Raw genomic sequence first — 24,893 nt, forward strand, 5'->3', positions numbered from 1 at the left:
AAACTTTATCAAATGAGTGCATACAAGCAAACGTTGATAAGCTTTCTTTTTTTTTGGATAATATTCGAAGAGTGGGTTATTTATTTTTTGTTATTTTATTTTAAATATTCACATTTGTATAAATAGGCCGTGGACCTGTCCTTTAGAATGGCGACTATTTCTTCTATGGACAAGAACCTATGATTTTGTTTCCTGATAAAATGCGTCAAAATTTAAGCCGCTCTCAAACAGTCCGCGTGTGAACCTGACGTCACCATTGTTTACTTTTACCTAGACCACGCCCTCTGTTAGCAACTTGTGGCTAGCTCGGTACCGAGGAAGGCACTGCTCCGAGGGATCTGCTTCAGACACCACCCCGAGTCAAAGACTATCCGCGTGTACATAATTCTGTGAGTAAGCGTTAATTCACCCTAGCGCGTTCACCCATTAAATGAACACAAAATGTAACATTACATGTATTGTTATATTAGCGTGGGGAGCGAAACGAAGAGGAGAGACAGAAACGTTTCTTGCAAGCTAGCGTCAAGACTGCTGTTAGCTTTTGTTGTAGCAGCTACTTTGAAGGAAAATGCTTCCCGCAGTGTTGGCCGTTTTTCTGCCTGTTATTTATTGTTATTAGATAAGGCTAGGTCATGTGTATAGTTAACAAAGCAGACTTTCTAACCTCCCGTTTTCTCCGGATGCGTGTTTTATATTAGCTTATGGCTCAAGTCCTTAACGGAAATCTCAGATTGCAGTGGTGATGTTAACGGATATCGATTCCGTTCTCATTGATAATTCCATTGCTTTAATTAACAAAATAATGTCTGTTTCAGATAACGTTTCATATCAGTCTTTTTAAGCTGATATTTTAGGTGTTGGGTGGGTGTTGAAATTTTCGGCTGTGCCCTGCGCTCTGGATGTAGTTAGGCGTGACGCTGAGTTAACTTCAGACAATACAACCTCAGCTTGTTAAATGTGGAATGACTATATTATTAAAACAGTCGTATGTCTTGCACAGACCAGCTTATCGCTTTGAATGCTTATACTTAAGATGGGCAGTCGTGCCTCGTAGACGAAAGCAAACTGAAACCTAGACTTAGCAACTGGTTCAGCTGGTACATGTAAAATGTAATGGGTTAGATTTAAGCGCCTTGTAATTCATTTTAAGTAACAATACTAAGTTAAAATCTACTGTTTGTTTTTGTTGATCTGAAGCTGATGCTAGCAACATTTTCTGGCATAAATGGATAAAAATCCACATTAACCTTTCAGCAAATTGCAATTCATTCGACTGGTCTAAGAGGAAACTAGGTTTCTGCACCACAGCAAGGCTCAATTTTTAGGCTTACAAAATCCACCCCAGGTTTAGCATGAAGATTAAAAGAAAAGTCACTTTAGAAAGTAAGATCCATATGTAAAGGACTACCACCCAGTTCCACCCAGATTCAAATCCACTACAAAATCAAAACTCAGCACTACCTTTTTCTCTCTCGTTTTTTAAGCACATGCATGTGTCTTTTATAGATTTCTCACAGCAGTCTACTAAATATAATTCTGAGAAAATGGGTATCATATAGCTTTCTCAGTATCACTCTTACATAAGTTAACAGTTAAAGAGTATATTATTCAGCTTTAGTTACTGACTTTTACTGATACGACATAGTAGTTCATCCATGGAATTGGTCAAAATATATTCATGTACAGGATTTATTTCTTTATGAAAAGCCCATTTGCAGTGTTTGCTTACATAAAAAAATAGTATTGGTTTTCATTACTAGAAAGTTGCCTTTGAGGCGAGACCAGTAAAAATGAATGCACTTGCTGTTCAGTCCATCTCAAAAATGCTGGCACTACAGCACAGTTGGATGAAATTCTGTTTTGTTGCATGCATAACAAAACTTGTGAGGAAATCACACTATATTCGGCCTGGATTTTAAAACTAAGAGCAACCCCCAACCTTGTTTAAGAAAAAAAAAAAAAAGCTTTTTACTGGAAGCACTGCCCTCTGTCTACAGAGCTAATCCTGAAAGCAGAAGCAAACTTTGGATGTCTCATCAACAGCTGTCTGTTTTAATCAGTTTTGTTTAATGTTATAAATTGTAGGAATTACCTACTTTTTACCAGCAAGTTTTGACTCGTCAGTGAATGACACATCACCACTATTAGACATAGCTTTCTATTCTATGAACCCCCCACGTTTTCAAAGATTTTATTTTTCTAAGCAAGGTGTTGCTACTATTTTGTTCACAACTTTATCTGAGTGTATGTAATCTTATCAGATTGTCTGTCAGATGTTTCCAAAATGTTGACATTGACATTCAGTCGTGCCTAACTGATTGATTTGATTAACAGATTAAACAGACTTGAATATGTGGCTGTGGGTATTGCTGAAAATAATGGCTTTATCCTTGAAGCTGCGTGGTCTGTTTCATTTCGGGTTTTCTGTGTAGCTTTCCATCTGCTTATAGTTGTTTGCCTACTTTATTTATCTTTGTTTATGCTGCTTGGCTTTTGACTCAAACACTCCCAAGCTGTATACATAAAAGCCTACTTGTGCATTGTACTACCTGCCACAGCCGTTTATGGCACCACCTGGTTAATGGTAAATTGTTCCAGAAGGAAGATATGTTTGCACATAAACACGAACCCAGGGCCCCTGTGTTTACAGTAGCCATGGCAGCATTCAGTTATTCAACAAATAGACCTACCGTCCTTCTCTCTCCCTTGTAGAAGAGCGTGTTTGTATTGCAGGGTAGGGCTGTAACAAAGTACTTTTTGACTTTGGTAGAAGTTGAGTTTCTCTAGCATAGTATTAACTGAATTTCCCGGAGGAACCCACCAGAGGGATTAATAAAGTTTCATCTAATCTAATCTAATCTAGTAATTTTAAAGACTGCTGAATACTGCTTAAGTTATCCTGAAGAATGGGCTTCTTATTATCTTGTGAAGTACTAGCTTTGCCAGAGGTGTCCAGACAGTTGCATTCACCTTGTCTGCCCTCCTAAACGTATTATAATGGTTCTCTCCCCCCCCCCCCCCCAATTTACAGGTCATAGAAGTCCAGATGCATGAGTCTCGGTCAGATCCAACAAGCCACACCATTCAAACAAATCAGACAGAGAACGGGAATCATACTGAGAATGAATGTCGACTGAGGAGTAGCCAAACTCCTCCTCCAGAGGCACCCAGGGTCAGTCACTCTCAGCTGCATTTGTTCAACACATCAGAATATCTATCTATCTATCTATCTATCTATCTATCTATCTATCTATCTATCTATCTATCTATCTATCTATCTATCTATCTATCGACAATATTAATGGATCAGAATTATCCATTAATTAATTTAATTTATTTTCTTTGTTTGTATGTTTGCAATGTGATTTACAGATTAATCTGTAACTTTGCTACATGTGCTGCAGACAGGTCTGAGAGTATGTTAATTAAAGTCAGTGCTGCTTTAATATGTAACTGACCCGATAATTACACTATTTCCAACTATTTTCCCCAAGCAACTTTTTCAGATATATGTAATCAATAAATATACCAATATAGGTCACCAGCTAATGGGTTGGTCTGGATAATTATCTTTGGATATTGCACTGTTAGACCAAAATTTCGTTGTACAATGACAATAAAGGGCTATTCTATTCTATTCTATTCTAACAAGCAAATGACATGGTGATACCACTAAATGTTTCAGAATCTTGATTAAGAGATAATCACTTGTTTGTTGCTGCCCTGAAGCAAGTTGCATTCTGTTCAGAAATGCTTAAATGTTTTCTCTCTTCAGTGCTTATGTGCTACTCTGTTATATGTTATATCTGTATTGGGGATGTGTCAAGATGTTTGTCCACAATGTTACAAATTTGTCCTGTAATTGAAGCAGATGTGTTTTCTTCTCTACGCGTGAATATTTATTCTGGATTTGGTTTTATGTATAACTAGCCTGGTATCCAAGCAGCACACACTTATTTGGACATACCAGGTAGATGATGCCATTGAACTCTGTGCACAGCTTATTGCTATATGATAATTTGAGGTTCTTTGTTTTGCACGTAAACCTAAACCCTGACCGTCTTGTTTTATTTGTCTTTGTTTCTGCAATCTGCAGTATTTTATGTTTATTCTGAAGGGGAGCACAAGGATGGGGGAGCTGATGCTGAGATTTAGAATGGGAAAGGAGAGCATAACTCCTGTTTGGCAGAGGGATCAGTATTGCATTGTTAGTTCTGTTCACGCTCACATCATGTAGGTTAGAGAGGCTGTGTTAGATTGTGAGGCAGAGCCTTGTTGCTGAGCAGTATTTTTCTTTTTTCAGTGCCCAGATAAACGTTTCAATGGAGATTATCAGGTTTGTTGAACCAATTTTTTTTTTTAAAATTGTTCTGTAAAAAAGTGGTGACAGAAGGCTTGTTTCTTTCAATTTGTGTGCTTAGTTAAATTGTGTCTGTATGTCTATGCATGTGTTAAACCTTTTTTTTAAACTTGAATTCATTTGAGTTTCCTTTTTTGAGCCACATCTATTAGGACATTTTAGTAAGCAATACATCTCATAAAGGGAGGCATACTGTGTTTGTTTTTCAGCAACTTTTTAGCATTTCTATTTGCTGTCAGTCATCTCAGAGTTCACAAGACCAGTCTTGCGGGAACAGATCTGTGTTTACACTCAGTTGCTCACTGGTATGACTTTCAACAATAACAACAACAGAAGATGTTTGGACTTGCTGGCTACCATGGCAACAGGGATTAGGCAAAGGCTGTTGTTGTGTTGATGGTGTCCACAGAAAAATAGAGGGGCCAACTGGCTCTGTCTATGGGATAGACCTGTTTTCATTGCTTTGATGGCCACCTCTGCAGCATTGAGTTTCATAAGAAAGGACAAACTAAGAGGCAGTCATCTGTTATTGTTAGCCCAAAGCCTCTGTGAAATTCACTGTCAGTTTGTTTACCCGATTCAAAACAGACTCTGCCTTGGAGAGAAATGTTTGTTTGTGGTTCAGACCTTAATTAAAATACGAATCTCAAGTTCTGTTTTCGTAAACAGGCTCTGTATGCTTTTTTATTCATTATTTATATCTCTGTGCAATTTTGATTACTCTGTTTATGTTTACTGTAAACATCCCTTGAGCTGTGAGGCTTGACAGTGAGGGGGAGGGTGTGGTAATTGCTGCATGCCTAGCACAGGATGTTGTTGTTGTTTTTGTGGTACTGGTTGTTGTTGTTGTTTTGATGGAGTTCTAATTCCCCTAAGCCATCCAGTGCTGCCGTTGTTTTTGTTGGGTGCATTTTTAGCTGAAATGATTGTCAAACCATTTCCCAGAGACTGACCACGGTTGTGGGAATAACAAACAATACTAGTACTGTGAGTAACTCTAAATATTGTTTTTAGTTTGATCAAGGTCTGTGTGTAGCTCCAGTTGTTTGCTGACAAATTGATTTTGATTTATTAGAAAAAAACTGATTTAGGCATTGTAATTGACATCCAGTTCATTTAAGAACTGTGAAATACAGCCTGTCTCATTTGCACTATCATCCCTTTAAAAAAAAAAAAAAAAAATCATACACGACACCAAAAATGAATTATCTTTGCATTGCAGACAATGCATGTGAAAATGTCAGCAGGGATTTTAGGAATGTGTCATATTTTTCCGCTATTATTTGAAGTTTTATTTACAAAGTAAACCAATTAGAGGTGCAGTCATGCACAACAGTAGGTTTGACAGTATGTCCCTTTAGTGGCCAGTTTTCTGCTACAAAGCATTAACTTCAGATAATACAAGAAAATTGCTTTATATGTGGATTGGCCAAGCAATCGGGTGATCCTAAACAGACATGCTTTGTTTGAGCAGCACACAGTCTTGTGAAGAAGTCGGATGGGAAAATACACATATGGCCAAAAACAATAAACTTTTTTGTTTACATGTAAGTGCACAGATGGTTAGAACTTGCATAGATTTGTTGTAGCATGTGTGCACAACCATAGAAAACACACATCCTTTGTGTATTATTATACTTGCCTGTCAGTGCAGCAGTATGTCCTTCACAGGCTTGATTTCCTCATGTTTTTCTTTTTTTGTGTCCCATGTATAGACTTTAACCTTTCTATTTTGTCTTTGATGAAGGTTCCAGTGTCATTGTCCATGATGACCCCACCAGCAGAGGCTCCACAGCAGCTGCAGCAGACATCACAACAACAAGTTCTCAGTCCCCAACAGCTTCAAGCCTTGCTCCAGCAACAGAAAGCACTCATGTTACACCAGGTAATGTATGCTTAATATTTTTCCTCTTCTACACTGAGCACAATTTATTTGTGAGGTTAACTCCAGTTGTATCAACATGTCTGCAGCAACAAATTCAAGAGGTCTTCAAGAATCAGCAAGAGCAGCTTAATATACAGCTGCTGCAGCAGAAGAATGCTGGGATTGTTAGTCAAGAGGTAAGATTTGTTTGTTAAGCGCTATTTTTTATTTGCTATAGAGACCACTGTGTATAGATATCAACATTAGGGTATTTGGTATTACCAAGAGCTCATATTGTTTTACCTGGAATAATACTTTTACAAGTTCTAGCTCTGTGTTTGTAGATTGTAACTGATGTATAAAACAGCACTAAAGCTAGGCTGTAACAGCAGCAGATTGAGGTTATATCTGATGTTTTATAAGCTGTGAAAGATTTTTATGACTCCTAGTTTAAAGGCTGCTGTATACTGTTTCTCCTCTAAATATATCAGGATTATATGTTTTACATACGTCACATCTTCAGACAGTATACGCTGCTCTTTCCCAGTATTTACACTTGAAAGCCTTGTGGACTTGAGTACACACTTTGGTACCAGCAAGTGTGTTTGTGTGTCCCATTTACTATCAAAAGCCACACAGCTTGTGTGCATGAATTTGTATAGCAGCAAGGCATCATCAGTCTGTCCTAAAATCATTTATCCACTGCCACTCACAATATGTACTTTCTGTTGGCTCTTAATAGAAAATCGTAAGATAAAGTTACGCTTGTCTGAGTGCACAAGGCAGCAAGTGTGGGTTTGTTCTTGCTCAAATTTGTTGTATTTCAGTTCGCAGTTGCATTTCAATGCAAACAATCAGTAGAAAGAGTTCATTTGGCAATTACAATATTGCAACAGATAAAGAGTTCACTGACTAATGTTCTGTCACAGCTGACAGCCCAGCAGATTGCCATCCAGCAGCAGCTCCTTCAGGTGCAGCAGCAGCACCTCCTCAACCTTCAGAGGCAAGGCCTGCTGTCTGTGCTTCCTACCAGCCCATCTATAGCTCCAGGTATGTGTCTAACACTCCCTGTTGCAGATTCATTTACTGCAGAGCTCAAACTCCTAAACAGATTGTTTTCAGTTACAGTGGTTGGTTTTTGCTAGTGATTGCCAGAATGTTAGGTTTTAAGTAAACAGTGTTTTTTATCGTGATCTTAATCATCTCGAGGAAATTTTTCTCTGTAAAATGCAGTAATATCCCACTGTATCGTACAATTTATCTATAGTGTACATGTGCACTTTTAGGCTGTGAGAATGGTAGCATCCTGTCAGCTGGTGGAGACACCAGAGAGTCTTCCAGTCAACAATCTACCACCAATGGTCATCAAACTCTTCTGAAGAGAAAAGACAGGTGCTTTTGAAATTTCCAGTCTTGTCTAAACCTTAGTTGTTTTTTCATTTATTTGTATCTAGCTTTCAGTGCACTCACTCTGTTGCATTATGTGTTTTGCAGTGGTCCGCTGGATGAAAATACACAGAACAGCCATCCTCTGTATGGAAATGGGATGTGTAAATGGCCTGGCTGTGAGACGGTCTTTGGGGACTTTCAGGCATTTCTCAAGTGAGTGTTGAAATCTAGCATTCCTCTAAACTAGTGTTCATTCATACATACTTGGATATACAAGGATGTGCCTTTGCAATAAATGATAAAGTAATATATTTATTATATGAGCAATGATATAGTATATTTAATGTTTTGGTGAGAAGCAGTGAGTTCTTTTTTGCTGCATTACAGAAGGATACTTTAGCATTGTTTTGTTTTGCTCCCTCCTGTTTGTGCAGGACATTGTTTCCCTGAAGCATGTCATGATTTTGAATTTTCTTGTTTGCAGACATCTAAACAGTGAACACACACTGGATGACAAGAGTACAGCACAATGTCGTGTACAGATGCAAGTGGTTCAGCAGCTAGAACTGCAGGTACAGCATGTTTTTTTTTACCTAATACTTTTAGATTTTGTTGCTTTGTTTTCCCTTTCCCTCTCTAACTTTAAAAAAATGAAATGCAACTATGATGATTAGTGTTGTGTTGAGTCTTTTTTTTTTAACTCTCAAAGTGTATGTGAAATTCTTAGCAGTTGTGGTGTTTTTTCACACCAGCGTTTTATATTTACACCTCTCAGGAGGCCTGGAAAGAAGTAGTTTCCACACCAAACTTCACATTGTCATGTAACACAGAATTAACCATCCATAAACTTCTATTTTTGCCTTTCATTTTAACACAGCTGAAGAAGGACAAAGAACGACTGCAGGCTATGATGGCTCATCTGAAATCCTCTGAACCCAAACCTGCAGCACAGCCTGTAAGAACCTGCCACAGCTGTTTCCTTCAATTAAAATAAATAGTGTTTTGCTTGTAGTTACACCAACATTTTGCTGACTTAACTGCTTTGTTTTCTGTTCTTTTTTTCTTCAGGTTAATCTGGTGTCTAATGCATCTTTCTCCCAGGCAACATTGCCCAAAGGCCCTCCTCCTATGAGCATTTCTCAGAGTGCCACGGCACCATCCACACCCTTGACACCACTCTCCGAATCTCCCTCAGTTCTCACTCCCAATAGCATGTTCACTGGAACCCCTGTAAGGAGGCGATACAGCCGCTCTGTAAGCCAAGGTAACTGTGAGATCATAAGTCACAGCTTTTAATTAATAATGTTTTCATGGGGCAAAAGTGCTGAAATATGCTTCTACTGAGATATAATTGGAAATATTTGTTATACGTTTCACTTTTATTGTGCATATGTGTAAATATGGCTTGTTAATGTCTTTACACAGATATAATTGATAATAAGGAGTTCTACTTGAGCACAGAAGTTAGGCCTCCATTTACTTACGCCTCTCTCATAAGACAGGTAATGTGGAACTTTTTTCAGCCACGTAAAGCAGATCACTACATCTTTTCTGTTATTTGGAGCCTCTCTTACACGTTCTGTCTCTTTCAGGCTATATTTGAATCACCTCGCAATCAGCTGACATTAAATGAAATCTACAACTGGTTCACAAGAAACTTTGCATATTTCCGGCGTAATGCAGCTACTTGGAAGGTATTGATATTTATATACTGTATATTAAATGTCATTAAAGATTTCAATTTGAAACGGGAAAAAAAGCTAATTCCTTACTTGAAGTGTGGAGTTTCTAAATGTGGGGTTTTCTTATATTTTGCAGAATGCAGTCAGACATAACCTCAGTCTCCATAAATGCTTTGTACGTTTGGAGAACGTGAAGGGAGCTGTGTGGACAGTAGATGAGATTGAGTTTCACAGGAGGCGGCCCCAGAAAGCTGCTGGTAACGGGTATGTACACTTTAGACGTGACGGCCGTGCACTTTCAGATGTTACTAGAAGTCAGACGCTTGGCATCAAGGAACTTGACCTTGTAGCTTTACCTCACAAGTAAAGAGTATTTACTGTCAACAGGTCATGGAGTTTTAAAGGCTTGGGAGTGTGCTATGATAAAAATGGAAAAAAACTCGGGGGTTAGAATTGCAGATGTTAAATGATTAAATGCTAAAAGAAAATACCCAACAACAACAAAGGAGATCATCTAAATTGTGTTAAATAAAATATGAACAAAATGTTGTTTTCCACAATGTTTCACTCAGACCCATGTGTTTGTGAGCAACAATAAATGGTCTGCTTTTTGCTACTTTACTACTTTACTTTTACACGAAATCAATAATAATAAACCAAAATCTGTAGTGTATCAAAACTGTTACGAGGCATGTTTCTGATTGCATCGTCTTGCAAAGATGACTCAAACTCTTAGCTATTGTGGATTTTGCTAAGTAAACAGACCTGGAGCGCCATTGTATATTTTGGCAGTACTCGTAGTTCCTTCAGATCGAGGGAAATGTAACTTAACACTATCACCCTTAGTTACTGTTGCTATTTCAGTTAAAAATGCGCGTTTAAGATAAGCTTGCATTTCTGAATCCCTCTTAAGTGAGCTCCATGCACACAGCTTCTGCAAACAAATACACTTTTAAGAATATTAGAGGGAATTTATACATTCAACAACATTTTTCTTCAGTAAAATTCCAGGACAGAAGTTTTAGACCATTTAAGTATTCATACTCAAATGTAATAATTTGCTCTTGTATTTATATGCTAATAGATCTCTGCTGAAGAGTGCCCAGAACCGTACAGGCCTAGCTGGATCTGCCCTTCAGGTAACAGAGAAATGTTAATTATCTTGTTGTTTGTGTGTATTGTATTACAAATAAAAAGATGTTTGATGAATGAATTATCCTAACATAGTATATGTGTTTAAGCAGTGCTATAAATACACCTCTGACAGTATTACTTTTTTCAGGGTGGTCTAGAATGCAACTCTCTATACAACCCAGCTTCTATGGGCAGCATCCCACTGCACTCCTTGCCTCATGTTCTTCAGGAGCAGATGAATGGAGCTCTCGCTAATGGATCTGGATACCAAAGTGACAGCAGTGCAACACAGTCCCCACCACAGGCTTTGTAAGTGTCCTTATTCACTGAACTCTTCAGTGCATTTGAATTACGTACTATTTAAAGTCTGATCACATTTTTGTTCCCTGTGTTTACCAAACCAGCATTAAAGAAGAGCAGGAGGATGAGGAGATAACCGAAAATTATCCCTATGAATCTCCAGAGAGCACAGACGAGCACGGCCACAGCCCAGAGATGAACAGAGACGATGACAACGGTAGCCCGGAGAGGCCAAGCCTTCATCTTGACCGTGTGCCTTCCCTCTGACTTTGAAGTCCAACTTCTCAATGGCAAAGCTGCCAGTGTGACTTTGTATTAAAAAAACAAACAAAAAAAAACAACAACTTCAGCTTCATCTACGTAACCAAACACTCTGTTCTTTGGAATCTTTTTCGTTATTTTTTTCTTTCTGTATTTATCGGCGTCTCTTATTTTTTTGTTTTTAATCTAGCTCTCAAATGTTTTTTGTATAGTTAAGTGAGATCACAAACAACATTTGTGAAACTGTCTGTCTGTGATTCTTCTTCTTAATCTTCTTCTTTTTTTAAAAAAAATAATACATATATATATATATAGCTGTACAGAAAAGGACCATAATGAGCAGAGAAGCCAAAGGAAAGGGAAAATTGATGAGCCCCTTTCAGACATGGGATAAAAAAAATTGCTGGCTTTATCAGTCATTCATATCTGAATTACTTTCATGTGTTAATCATCTTCATGGCTTCACACATACAGTACCTGACGGTGACTTGAGAGAGAGTGTGTGTGCAATATTCGCTAATATTCAATATGCTTTGGTGGCAGTATTATTATTGACTGATTATTAGTGAAGTGCAAACACACCTATGGAGTGTTTAGTTCTCTTTACTCATTACAAGCACTGTGTGTGTGTGTGTGTGTGTGTGTGTGTGTGTGTGTGTGTGTGTGTGTGTGTGTGTGTGTGTGTGTGTGTGTGTGTGTGTGTGTGTGTGTGTGTGTGTGTGTGTGTGTGTGTCTCATTTTTCATTAGGAAACAAGCTAGGCATATAAAAATGGCCTTGTTTATTGTATAGGGCCATTTTCAGCAAAAATATCACTCTGTTTTCTCTAGAAACTATTTGACTACTTTTCAACAGTTACCCCCAACCACAATGACTGTGCATGTTTGCGGCAGACTTATGACATGCTAGTTTTGCTGAGCAGACCTTGTAGTCATCTTTGGCTTTGCATGTTTCTCTTGTTTGCACAGTGCCATCTAATCCCGCCATGTTGCTCACGTTTTTTTTTGTTTTTTTCTGTCTGGGAGTTAATAGTGCATTCCTTTTTTAAATTTTAGTTGTTTAATAACAGTTGGTAAATGGTTTCTAGTTGCATTACCTCTACTATCTTGATTAATTGTGCATTCCTAAACCTTAATATGACTGAATGAATTCAACCTTCCACTGTGTTCAAAGTAATGCGTAAATGTTATTTAGTCCAACCTCTAGACTGCAGTGGTGACTACAACAGAAAAGTGACCAAGATGTTCACACGAAGATGAAGCTGACGTGTTAAAATGCCGTCGGGTTAATGGTTCATGTCTGAAAGGGGCTGAATTAAAGGGGCTGAAGTAAGCACTTCACAATGATAGTCCTACTCTTTATAGCTACTTAATGCTATGCTGGGGCCACACTACCTGATTTTATTTTAGTAGTCATAGTATATAAAAATTTGTAGAGGAATAAAAAAAAAAAATGTTGCTTTAAAAATGAAAATGTTCACTGCCAACATGATCTGATATATTTGTATTTAAGGTATAATCAAATGATCAAAGGAACACATAGCGTCTTTATACTTGTTGGTCTTTTTCACCTCTTCCATCAACATTGAAATTTGCTCTAACTGAGCTTGTAAGAGTAGATACTATAGATTTACCATTATTGTAAACCAATGCATCTCTATGAATAATAAATTCCTCATGATATATGTGAATAATGTATGTGTCTTTGATTTAGTTTTCTGATTGTTAATTTGGGAAGAATTTATTGTTTCACATGCAAAAATTAAAGCTAGGTGCATTTTTTTTTCCAAATGCTGACAGCTCAACTTCTCAGCAGTAAGGACACTTTTTTTTTTTACTGTAGTATTGTGATATGTCAGTTTTAAATATATGCAAGTGCATACTATAAGCAAGTGTTGTTTACAAAAACCAATGTAGTGTTAGAAACACTGGTTGAGGCAAGATAATAAATGTTGCATAAAAGAGCATTTTATGCAAGTCTTGTCTTTCTTTACTTAATAAATGAAGGGGTTAGATAAGTGGCTTTTGTTGACCTTCCGTTGATGTAATACTGTAACTGAAGTGATGTTTGGTGCCGTATGCTGTCACAGATTTGTTGCACTGCTTCTTGATTAGAAGTTACTGATGGATCAAGAGTGTTGTCACAAGGTGTGTGTGTGTGTGTGTGTGTGTGTGTGTGTGTGTGTGTGTGTGTGTGTGCATTATGATGTACTCGATGTGCTCAAACTTAGAGGGCCTGCAGATGAAGATATTACAGATTAAACCACTGGTTGAATTAATACCATTAATACCACCACATCACCTTTAACAAGAACAGCACGCAACTTTGTTATAGAGCCCCTTGTGCCATTGCTGAAACAGTGCTTTGAATTTTTGTTTTTTACAAAATGCCAACTCCTTAATAATACTCCTGTGAACTCTCAAGAAATATAGAGGGGTAGGGTCACATCATGTCCAGATTGGGTAAATACTAAAGTTTAAATACTTGATATTAATAATAAAGTGAGGACATTAAATGAATGACTGAATGATGTGGCAAAAGGAGTATTTTGACTCTGCACAGTATATAGAGTGCCCTTAATCACCTACTCAACCCAGCAAAGTCGAGCCAAATTACAGAGTGCAAATGAACTGTTGCTTGTTGAAGTTCTACTGAGCAATTGTTCTCTATTATATACTTTAAATGGCACCTCCCTGGCGCTTTGAATATTTCACTCTGCCTGATAGAATAACTTTGCTAGTAGGTTGTAAAACCCATTAATGGTTTTACAGTTGTATTGTTTGTGCATTAAAAACCTTTCCTCTGTTGTTTACATCCTTTCTCGAAAGGAAACACACCTGTGATGGGCGGTCTTTAAGGAAAGAAGCTGGGCAAGTTATGTAAGATATGTAATCTGGCACCAGTTTGGAGAAAAGTTGGACACTGTTTGATATTCCTGTAATTCCCTGGGTGGCAGGAAAAGGGGTGGATCCAGCTTTTCCCCGTGTTCTGACAAGTTCAGCAGCAGCAGTCTTTTTTTTTCCTGATGATTCATACCTGCCTGACGCTAGTTATTATGTAGCACTAAAGGAAGAATGGTTGCTGTAATTAAACAGCCTGAAACTGTTGTTAATTATTAAAATTGTAATTGGGGCAATGGTATGTGGTGAGATATGCAGTAGAAACAACTTTCAAAGGGTGTAATTTCCTACCGTGCAATTTACATACCTTCTTTGAATTTCCTTTGTTGTATTTTTTTTTTATCTCCAACAGGTTGCTTTGGAGCATTTACGTTTGCCTGTCTCCATTGTCATTTCCATGAGGTAATTATTCTGTAAAAGGTACATGTCTGAGCCATGATTTTCCCATACACAAATATATCATCCCATCCAGAGGAGGGGGGCAGTTTCAAACAAATGGACTGTAACTGCTGTGGTGCCTACCAGGATACAGGAGAACTTAGCTGGGTATGTAAATGTAAGAGGCATGCTAAAAAAATCTCTCTTGCCTTGAATTTCTGACTTGCAGACTTGTGGACACAAACATTCTTTAGAGTCATCACATTCATCAAGTTGCTAACTGCTTTCTCACCCCAAAATAGAGTTGGTTAGATTAATAAAATAAGAAAATAGCCCTCAGTTGATCCCATGCTCACCCCACGCAGTCGAGTAACCAAATGCCAACATGAGACTCAGTCCAGCATGCAGGAGTGTAGGGTGGGGGTTTACGCTATGTTGAGTAATGTCCTCTACACTGACGCCTTGTATGCCATTAGCATGAATAAAGACATAGTAGGCCGAAGACACTTGGCAGCCTGGGACTCTGGGAACATGATTTCAAATAACAACTCCAGTTGTTCACAACAAACTAAGTTTAATCTTGTTCAAGTGAAGGGAACATGGATTCGACAAAGTGACCAGTTTCAGCTGGCAGAGGGAAAGTTATCAGATGCTAAAATGTAAGTATAGAATGGAAAATTATTGATATCTCAGTGACGTGCAATAGAAGCAGGCAAGTTGCCAACCGTAATTGGCAAATACATTTAATCAGGTTGTTTTACAAACCAAAAAACTAAACTGAAAAATCTCAGATCTTTTAAAAACAAATAATAATTTAAAAGATATTCGTGCTCATCGGTCATGCTGTATGTTCACTATTTATACTCTTTGACTATATGCTGATTAGCATTCTCCATGGAGCAGTGAAATGCCTTTCTATTTTAAGCTACAGTCACCCATGTAAAATATGTACAGCAGTGGTGGAAGAATACCTTTTAAGGCCCTGAAATGATATTTTCTCAACACTACAAGCTCAAAATTTTAAAGAGGTTTTTCTGTTTTTACATGCAATAGTTCTTTGTTTTTCTTTTGCCATTCAGACTACACTGAAGTAGATGAGTCTCATTTATAACAATGTTATAACACCTCATTACACCAACCAGAATGCAGCACCTTATTAGTCAGAATGAAAAAGTAGCTGGATTGTGTTATCACTTACAGTTAAAGTTGGTCAAACCAGATTTTAGCGCTAATGACTTAGGTTAAAGAGTAATTATTATAGGCAATAACAAAAGCAGCTCTAGAAAAAGCAGCTTTGATAGTTGTTTATTGAGTTAGTTTTTAAGAGTAAGTGTAACAATACTGACTTGTCAAAGTGCTGCATTGAAGGTTCTTGTTAACACAGACAAAAACATTTGCAAAACAAAATGTACTTGGAGTTTTTTCATATAAAAAGCCACATTTACATTGGGTCTTACTCATCAGTGGGTGTATGTTTGAGGTCTAATCTATTTAGGTCTTGCATGCATTTCCTTCATCATAAAACATTTACAAAGCTATTTTCCAAAGACTTTTTAGTCCTGCATTATTTAAATCCACTGCTTTTTGTGGCACAATCTCAATTCTAAAGGAGTTGGGGCACTTTAAAAAATGTAAATATTTTGCAGTTGTAGTTGCACATTGAAATACTTCTTTGTGCATTATTCCCACATGTCACTGGGATAGTACTTCAAGTAATATACTGCTTTGTAGGGCAACTAGAAGTCAAAACCTCTGACTTTTAAATGATTTAAAAATAAAAGCATTCATTTGCAGAATGGTGGTTATTATTGTGTTAATATGTCAAGTAAATAACAGTATTTAGCCACATTAAGTGAGGTAGAAGTGTAAATTTGTATTGAATGGAAGGTATAGGTTAGTATTCTAGCAGGTGTTTTGAATGGAGACAATTAAATGTTTTTCCCTTCTTTTTCTTTTTTCTTTTTTAAACTTTATTGTGAAATTATCTCTAGCTATGAGAACAAGTCAGAACATGGGGTTTCCTGGACAGTGGTCAGCCCTGTTGTGTTCACCTACAGAGTTATTCAGTGCAAAAACATACTGGATCCCACGAATGACACACTGCTCTGGGGTCACTTAGGAGAAGAGGAACTTAAACACACCTTAAGTAACTGCAAACCACTGAAGCGATTTGTTGTCATTGATGAAAATGTCAATAAGCTGTATGGCTCCCAGGTTTCTCAGTACTTTAAAGCCAGAGGGGTCGTTTACAAGATTCTCCCTCTGCCCACCACTGAAGAGAACAAGTGTATGGAGTTAGTGACCAAGATCCTGGAGGAAGTTCATGAGTTTGGTATCGACAGACGCTCCGAGCCAATCGTAGCCATCGGCGGTGGAGTTTGTCTGGATGTGGTGGGCTTGGCGGCATCTCTCTATCGCCGAAGGACCCCATATATTCGAGTGCCGACCACTCTACTTTCTTATATTGACGCAAGTGTAGGGGCAAAAACAGGAGTCAACTTTGCCGGCGGGAAGAACAAGCTGGGAAGTTATGTCCCACCAGTGGCAGCCTTCTTAGACTGCTCATTCTTCCAAACTCTCCCACCACGTCAGATCTCTAATGGGATGGCAGAGATGTTAAAGGTGCTCGTCGCTGCATGATGACTGATCAAGAGAATGAGTTCCCTGATGGTCTTGCATGTATCAGCCCATTAACTCCTAAATGTATGTAATTTGCTTGCAGCTCACAGTAGAATGATCTTATTGTTCAAGCCATTGTTGTTGATCTTCTTTGGTGTCAGACTTTTAATATTTTGTGGGCAGGAAGTAATAACTGGCGAGAACAAGATCCATACTATTTGCAAACAAGATAATAGTTGTGTACAACTTCTACAGTATTCCAAAAAGCACTGAAATGCATCAATAAGACAGCCGATACTTCCCTTGCTGCAAGTTTGTTGTCAATATTGGAAATGAAAATGGTGTTTGTTCTTAATGCTAAATTCATTTTTTCCCACTGATTTTGTGTTTTGATATTATTTTGAATTTATTTATTTTTGCTCATCAATAATACATACTACCATTTTCTCATCTGGACACAGAATACACAAAGCTGATTCAAGCGTCATAGTTGGATGTTTTGACATTTGGCTCATTGCAACTAACCCTCTTGTAACCACAATTTAACCACAGAAGTGTTTACTGCATTTACTTACTCACAAAAACCTAAATTTAAGCTGCTACATTTTTAAAATATCCCTAATAAGATATACAACTTCAAGTGCCCATGCTACTGAAAGCCAGCTCCTTTTAAACCTGAAACTCCTCATAGTTTCTAGTGTCTGTCTATCACCGTGTGCTGTGAAGCATGCAAAAGAAAAAACTAAAGACACCCTCCACACAAAAAATGTGCTTTGTTTGTTGTTCCTTCACTCAAAGGAGCTCACACAATGCTGTGCAGACAGATATGGTATGTGCAGTTCCGCAGGGGTAACATTTCTTCATGCTTATTTTAAAACTGAGTTAAAGGATTAAAAAAAAGGAAAGAAAATTATGTGAACAGGTTCACACATTCTGATACTTTCAGTGATGTAGAAGATTTCAGCTTACTGTTTAAGAAAGTTTTATCTGGTATTTATATTAAATACTTTTATATCTATTAAACATGTCTGGAGGGAATCTTTGAAATTCATTTTCCCACAGTACAACAATGCAATGCATGTGATTGTTTATTATTAGATATTCCAGTTTAGAATAGAGTGTGTGTCTTCTCTTTCACTTATTGCCAGCTATTAAGTGTTATTCTACTGATACACTTTAGATGGCTCTAATGAAGCACCGGGGCCTGTTTGAGTTGATGGAGACTGAGGGCAGGAAACTGCTGCATACCAAGCTGCAGGTTTGCAAGACCAGTCCTGAACAGGAAGACAGCGCCACAGCCACCATCCGCATTGCTATAGAAACCATGCTTGAGGAATTGGCTCCTAACTTGTGGGAGGATGATCTGGACAGGCTGGTGGATTTTGGTCACCTCATCAGCCCAGAGTTAGAAATGGTCAAGAAGTATTTTCTATTGTAACAATATTCTATAACAATATTGTAGCAATATTTGAGAGTATGAATTCACTCATTAAAGGGGACCTACTATGTTAATTTCCAGCTCAATATCTACTACTCTTGGACTCTTTTATAGTATCTTTGTAAAACTCACAGCTCAAAATAATCCTTATTTAAGGGTTTGCATATAGCAACCCAAGTGATGAAAAAGAAAAGCATAATAGGTTCACTTTAAATGTGAATTATTGTTAGAGAGTAAACTTATTTAGATATTATTTTATTAGCAGTTACTTTTTATCTGCACACAATTAAGTGTAACCTCCATGTTTTGCACAGAGAATATTGCCAGCACTGCTTCACGGAGAGGCAGTCAACATCGATATGTCCTTCATGGTATATGTGGCCGTTCAAAAGGGACTTCTCACAGTAGATGAGAAGAATCGTATTATCCAATGCATGCTGAGTCTGGAGCTTCCTGTGTGGCACCGGGACTGCACTCTGGAGCTGGTGCAGAAATCCCTTAAGGAGCGTCTGAAGCACTCTGCTGGCTCTCTGAGGATGCCTCTTCCCACAGGATTGGGAACTGCAGGTAAAATAATATATAGTAAAACTTTTCTTTCAATAATCAGTTGACATTACAAGTTACACTCTCTCTGTTACATAAAGCATGCTCATTAGCGTGTCTATTTTTTTTCTTATTTTGTAGAAATCTTTCATGGTATGATTGTTGATGGAATTCTTTGCCAAGCCCACAAGAAATGGACTGATGAGCTTTCTTCATCAGGAGACAAATGAATTTTACATGACAATATGGACAATACAGACATGATATAGATACACAACTGCTGCTGATTTCTCAATTGCATGTCCACCACATCCCCAAAGGAGGGTTACAGGACTGAGATCTTGTGATTGTGGAGGCCACTGAGTACAGTGAACTCATTGCCATGTTAAAGAAACCAGTTTGAGCTGATTTAAGCTTGGTCACATGGTGCTTTATCTTACTTGAGGCACACATCAAAAGATCCTAAAGGGATGGACATGGTCAGAAACAATACTTAGGTAGACTGTAGTATTTAAACAATGCTCAGTTGGTACTAAGAGACTCAACGTGTGCCAAGAAAATATCCCCCACATCATAACACCAGCCTGAACTGTTGATACAAGGAAGGGTGGATCCATGCTTTTATGTTTTGTACACCAAATTGTGACCCTACCATCCGAGTGTCACGGCTAAACACAAGATTAGATCGGGGAATGTTTTTCTATTTTTCTATTATGTAACTTTGGTAAGTCTGTCTGTATTGTAGCTGCAGTTTCCCGCTTTTAGCTGACAACAGTGGCACCTGGTGTAACAAGTTATATTTGAGTTACTTTTGCCTTCATATCAGCTCAGAGCAGTCTGGCTATTCTCCTCTGACCTCTGGCGTCAAAAAGGCAATTTTACTGCTTTTCACTGGTCATTTTCTTTTTTTCAGACCATTTTTTGTGAACCCCAGAGATGGTTGTGTGGGAAAATTCCAGCAGATTATCACTTTCTAAAATACTCAGACCAGGTCTTCTAGCACCAACAACCATGCCATGTTCAAAATCACTTAAGTTGCCTCTCTTCCCCATTCTGATGCTCATTTTGAACTCAGCAGGTCGTCTGGTCATTCAACTCTTTAGTTAATGGTTTACAACACACCACAATATAATGCAAAAGCTACAAAAAGCAGTTGGCAGAATAAAAAAAAAAAAGAAAATATCAAAAGCAATGCAATAATTTTTGTATATACAGAAGAGGACTTTATCTTATAAAAAAGATACATGTGTTTAACTAAACTTACCGTGTTGCATTATCCCTTTTAATTGAAAGTGTAGCATTCTAAATGACTGAATCTTTGTAAATTAAGTAAATGAGTAAAACTGAACACAAACCAAAGATGTTTATTTATGTGAGTTTATTATATTATAATAAATTATAATAAGTATAATTAGTATTGAGAGGGAAATAAAGGCAAACTCCACCAACATTCAAATAAAACTTTTAATATTTCTCACAAGATAGTTTCCACATTGAGTACCATCGAGTTTGAGCTCACTAATCTGAAACCAGTGGGTACAGTAACTACTGCTACATTCATCTCTTATAAACTGTAACAATAAGAACAGTAGCAACATCAGCAGAGAACTTTGTTTGTATGAACCACAGGAATGACAATTAGAAGACGAGGCCTAAATTGAGCTAACATACCATAGTTTTTCATTAGTGGTTTATCCATAACATGCCATAACAATTTACAGCTCAGAGAGTCATTATGAGAAACGAGTTAAGTGACAGCTTTAAGTAACTGCCACCACATAGTGTAATGTTTATATCCTTTCTTACAGTCACATTTTAGGGTTATTTAATTTATCTCTTCTACGTTTAGCCACAGATCCATGTTACAGGTATGTGGGTGTTGTACTGTTTCGAATCAGTCCCTGGACATGTGTCACCGTAAGAAACAATCTACAGTCCACTGAAGCGTCATCAATGACAAAAAAACCAAACAAACCAACACATTAGCTCAAGGTTCACTTCTCAGCTTGTTCAAGAACTTGGATTTCATAGTTAGCATCCTCATTGGATAGCAACACTGTAAGATAGCCGAGCTGCTATTGAGTAAATCTTGAGTCATATTCTCTACAATGTTCTTTCCACATACAAGACTGAACTCTAACCGTGTACTTATTTGCATTTTACATATAACCTTTGGGTAACGATCCATATATTGCTTATAACAAAAGAGGTTAAACACCACTAAGAAAGGTGGCTTTGTTTTGCAGGTTGTGTCTTTGTAGAAATGTATTGCCTTCATGTGGCACACAATTTGGCAGTTATTACTGAGACCTACATTCAAAGTTGTCACCTAGAAACCTAAGAAACACTGCCTTCAGTGTAAAATGTCATTTGAAAAAAATAAAATGAAGAGTTACAAAATATGGAGTTCCAAAGTGTTCGGTACTACATAAATATATATAGTATTTGAATATTAATCATAGGTATATAAATAAGTCAAATATAATAACACTATTAGTCTACAGCATCATTACTGGCTTTCTGAAGCTGTAGCACTGCACAACGACACTTTCAGGTAAATGCAGGACTGGGATTAGTGGCAATGTTTTGTTGGTAGCGAAAAAAAAAAAAAAACACTCTAGAAGGGTAGCAGGACAGCCATCTTTGATTATTTTCCTTACAGAAGTCGTGTGAATATATTCACTGTATATATTACCGTGATTATCCGGGTTCCCCACTATAAGAATCAGTGGTTCAGCAGCTCATTCTTGTTCATATTCAAAGCCTCTACTGCAAAGGTGGCTGGCATTAGCTCTGCTCAAAAGGTCATTGGTGCCTGTTGCAGTAGCAACCTAAGGACCTGGTGGCACTCTTAAAGAAAGGCTCGCCAATTGCACTTATAGAGGTTACTTTGGTAGTTAACAACCAGATCTTTATTAGATCTGTATTTGCAAGCAAAGTATGGTTGGCTGAGCTCAGCCTTAGAGACAGGATTATGAGCATAGATATCTGGAAGGAACTCAGAGATGTTGAGATGAAGCAGTTGGGGTGGACTGGACATCTACTGGGGGCTTCACCTTGGAGGTTTTCTGTGTACACCCATTTGAGAGAAGACCTTTGGGCAGACCAGGGATTATTTATCTTATTAAGCCTCGAAACACCTTGGTGATACCAAGCAGAAATTGGTAAGCTCTGCTGGGGAAAGGACATCAGGTATCTCCTGCTCAGACTGCTGCTACCATGACCCAACTTCAGTGGAGTGGAGTCAACGGTTGAAGAAGTCAGTAGATTTCTAAGTCAATCAACATACTAAGTAATTAATGATAATAATAGAAAACACTAATTCAAATATTATGTCAGGGTATAATTATTAATTACTTATATATTTTACTCTGCATTTATAATGACTTATTTCCTAATTTACTTCCTTATTTAATGTTGAACACTTTGGCGTTCCATAATAACAATACTCGTGGTTCTTTTGTTTGAGGGACTTGTAGTGTAGCTCTACGAAGCTCCACACACCAATATAAACAGCAACAAAACATTTTTTTTTCCTTCTCTTCCATCTTCAGGGTAAAAAAACAAAACAAAACAAGTTTAAGGCACTTAAATGAAAAGATAATTGCCGCGACACCATTTCAGACTCATTCATAAAGAGAAACCCCTTTGAAGACACGATGCTGCTTTACAGGCACAACTTTAACCATTGCATAGTTTGACAAAATGGAGGCTGTGCTGCAACAGGGCTCGTAATATATGGCAGGTGGTTATTAAAAAGGTATACCTATGGAACATGCTAGAACTGTTCAAAACAAACTGTGGAAATATACAACAACCATCCAAGAATCCACAGCTTTTCACAAGATTCTGTATGCATTTGAAATAGTTAGTTTGTGCTCAGATTTAAAAGAAAGACAGGCAAACAAACCAGGTTTCAATTATCAGAAGTCATTCCAGTGTTTTGACAATGTCACGCATTTCATACAAAATCCCAAAGCAGTCTCCTTATACTCCTTGGCAATATAAATGTTCACATCATGAAAAAAAAATGTCCTGAATGTGAAATGTCACTGATGTGGTATATAAAAAAAAAAACAACAAGAATAATTTAGGAAATCAATGGAAATTTGTAAAAATCTGAGATTAACAGGTCTGCAGTATTACAGTATGGAGTCTGTGCTGGAATACTCTAAGTTTAACCAGTTATGTCTGTCTGATCACTAAAGATAAAAAAAAACAACATTACAATAATTGACTAACATCTATTAGATTAAAAAAAAATAAAGATTTCCATAATTAAGAAATCTAGAGCTATCAAGTGACAACAGCTTCTTGTCAGACCATTTACAGCCTATTTTTATTCTACTAGTTTTGAGACAAATTTGGGGGTATTTTGGCAGTTTGGGCAATGAGGAATGTACTGGTAACATACTGTGTCTGTAATTGGCACTGGGTAGTTAAAGAGTGTGTGGTGAATGTATAACACTGAATAAAAGACTAAAATTATTCTCATGTAATGAGTTCATTGTAATTATCTTAAAAGAGAGATTCTAGCTTTTATTTATTAATTTTCTTAAATGTGCTTTCATTTATTAATAATGGCTCCATGTAATAAATTAGCTTTAAGGGGAATGTATTCATAACATCTTGTTTACACACGCGTGTGTATTTATATAATCTACAGATGATTTAATATTTGTCAAGCAAGAAATTTCAACTGGAAGACTGACAAAGACTCTAACAGCCAACACGTGCATAGCAATACGACAACGATGTATACACATCTTAATAAGGCATTGGCACATTCAAGTTCAATCTAAGACACACAGAGTGTAAAGCACTATAGTAATAAATAGATCTTTTTCCTTCTATTATTGCTATTGATTTAAAAAGCAGTGCTTATCTCACCACAAAATATCTACATTTTTGACCATGATTTATAATTTCCCTAGATTCTTTGGAATCAATAGAAAAAAAGGATAATCTAGCCTCTATCCAAAGATAAATGCATATTTTTTTTTAAATATAAAAACTTCTATTTTTGTAACTCATTGTCATCAAAGTATTGATTAAAGCAAACACTTAAAAAAAAAATCAGTCCTTGAAATCAGGGTCAAGGGCTTGAAAAGACATGAACACGAGAAAACAAACAAACAATTTGGAAAAAGATTCAATACATGTAAACACAGGTGGGAGAGAGGAGGAGAAGTAAAACAAACAGAGAAAAGGACAACAAACAGAAGAAAGCCTTTCCAGCAGCTCAAAGTGTGTTTGCCACTGACTTGTAGCAGTAGGTGGAGGGGCTGAAAATGCAGGTGAGGAGTGTTCCAGTAGGGGGTGCTAACAACCCTCATTCTCATCCATGCTTACACTGCTCTTGCGACTGCTGTCCTTTGAGGTGTCTGGGGAGACGGATGAGAGCAGAGGGTCGCCCCCCCTCACCGGTGATAAGGTGTCTTCCATGAGGATGTCGCTGAGTTTGGAGCCCGACTTACTGTGAACGCCGTAGTGGCCCTCGGAGAAGTTAGAGTGGCCTTCGTTTAGCTCGAGGTTGCTGGGTGTTTCAGGAGTGCAGGCGGGGTGTTGTTGGTGATGGGGATGGAGTGTGTACAGGTCCTGGTGACAGTCCTCCAGAGCAGGCTCTTGCTTGATGGTCCGTACCCCAATTTCAGCAGAGCAGAGCGCTGAAGATGCAATGGCCAGACCGTGAGCCCGCGCCTGCATCTCTAATTCCTGTAAACCAGAGAGTGACACAAACATGTGCAGGTTAGGCATTAGGTTAGTGAGTTTTTTTTTTCTTGATCGCACTCCTAATCTTCTAGTTTGACGTTTGAGGATGAATGTTAAAGTATTGCCTTTTCTTTGCTGAAAAGCAGAGTGGGAGATAGTTAGCAAAGCTGCCAAGTGAAGGTTTTTAAATATCCAGCTGACTGTAACTGAGTCATTTAACATTTAAAACTTGCAGAAGGTTTTCTTTTTCCTCCTCTAATACACCGATGTGCAACTCTAATTAACTACAAAGAGCTCAATGTTGAGTGGAATCA

General features: G+C 37.7%; 3 protein-coding genes across 11 annotated transcripts in view; 2 read left to right on the top strand and 1 right to left on the bottom strand.

The window, feature by feature from the left end:
* The first annotated feature begins 274 nt into the window (after nt 1-274).
* On the top strand, nt 275-12,682 carry LOC102788923 (forkhead box protein P1-B-like). Of its 2 annotated transcripts, XM_006794224.2 has the most exons (17): nt 275-389; nt 3,032-3,172; nt 4,304-4,336; nt 6,108-6,245; nt 6,332-6,421; nt 7,154-7,274; nt 7,511-7,616; nt 7,719-7,826; nt 8,098-8,185; nt 8,491-8,568; nt 8,682-8,877; nt 9,039-9,115; nt 9,206-9,307; nt 9,432-9,559; nt 10,380-10,434; nt 10,578-10,738; nt 10,834-12,682. In XM_006794224.2, exons 2-17 carry the CDS (start codon nt 3,047-3,049, stop codon nt 10,994-10,996), a joined length of 1,770 nt encoding a protein of 589 aa, XP_006794287.1. In that variant the 5' UTR covers nt 275-389; nt 3,032-3,046; the 3' UTR covers nt 10,997-12,682. The 2 variants fall into 2 exon arrangements, with proteins under 2 accessions (XP_006794287.1, XP_006794288.1); XM_006794225.2 differs by lacking the exon at nt 4,304-4,336.
* A 2,104-nt stretch (nt 12,683-14,786) lies between these two features.
* On the top strand, nt 14,787-20,217 carry LOC102788631 (uncharacterized). Its single transcript, XM_006794223.3, has 5 exons — nt 14,787-14,926; nt 16,259-16,889; nt 18,067-18,300; nt 18,639-18,891; nt 19,009-20,217. Exons 1-5 carry the CDS (start codon nt 14,799-14,801, stop codon nt 19,095-19,097), a joined length of 1,335 nt encoding a protein of 444 aa, XP_006794286.1. The 5' UTR covers nt 14,787-14,798; the 3' UTR covers nt 19,098-20,217.
* Nucleotides 20,218-20,317: 100 nt separating this feature from the next.
* The window catches only part of mitfb (melanocyte inducing transcription factor b), a 28,918-nt gene continuing 24,342 nt past the window's right edge, over nt 20,318-24,893 (bottom strand). For all 8 annotated transcript variants that reach the window (XM_035909241.2, XM_035909242.2, XM_087834305.1 and 5 more), the window contains one exon: nt 20,318-24,582. In XM_035909241.2, the coding sequence (XP_035765134.1) occupies nt 24,190-24,582 (393 nt within the window). In that variant the 3' untranslated portion in view covers nt 20,318-24,189. The remainder of the gene's footprint in view (nt 24,583-24,893) is intronic.

Source organism: Neolamprologus brichardi, chromosome 20 (assembly GCF_056152115.1).
Source record: "Neolamprologus brichardi isolate AB-2024 chromosome 20, ASM5615211v1, whole genome shotgun sequence".
NCBI classification, from domain to species: domain Eukaryota; kingdom Metazoa; phylum Chordata; class Actinopteri; order Cichliformes; family Cichlidae; genus Neolamprologus; species Neolamprologus brichardi.

What these genes read in the sequence shown, in the direction of transcription:
- LOC102788923 (XM_006794224.2), top strand. Translation starts at nt 3,047, where the DNA reads ATGCATGAGTCTCGGTCAGATCCAACAAGCCACACCATTCAAACAAAT. An exon ending in AAGCACTCATGTTACACCAG is followed by an intron (nt 6,246 to 6,331) that starts GTAATGTATGCT and finishes ACATGTCTGCAG; the next exon opens with CAACAAATTCAAGAGGTCTT. An exon ending in CAGTCCCCACCACAGGCTTT is followed by an intron (nt 10,739 to 10,833) that starts GTAAGTGTCCTT and finishes TTACCAAACCAG; the next exon opens with CATTAAAGAAGAGCAGGAGG.
- LOC102788631 (XM_006794223.3), top strand. Translation starts at nt 14,799, where the DNA reads ATGATTTCAAATAACAACTCCAGTTGTTCACAACAAACTAAGTTTAAT. An exon ending in GGATGGCAGAGATGTTAAAG is followed by an intron (nt 16,890 to 18,066) that starts GTGCTCGTCGCT and finishes GATACACTTTAG; the next exon opens with ATGGCTCTAATGAAGCACCG. An exon ending in CACAGGATTGGGAACTGCAG is followed by an intron (nt 18,892 to 19,008) that starts GTAAAATAATAT and finishes CTTATTTTGTAG; the next exon opens with AAATCTTTCATGGTATGATT.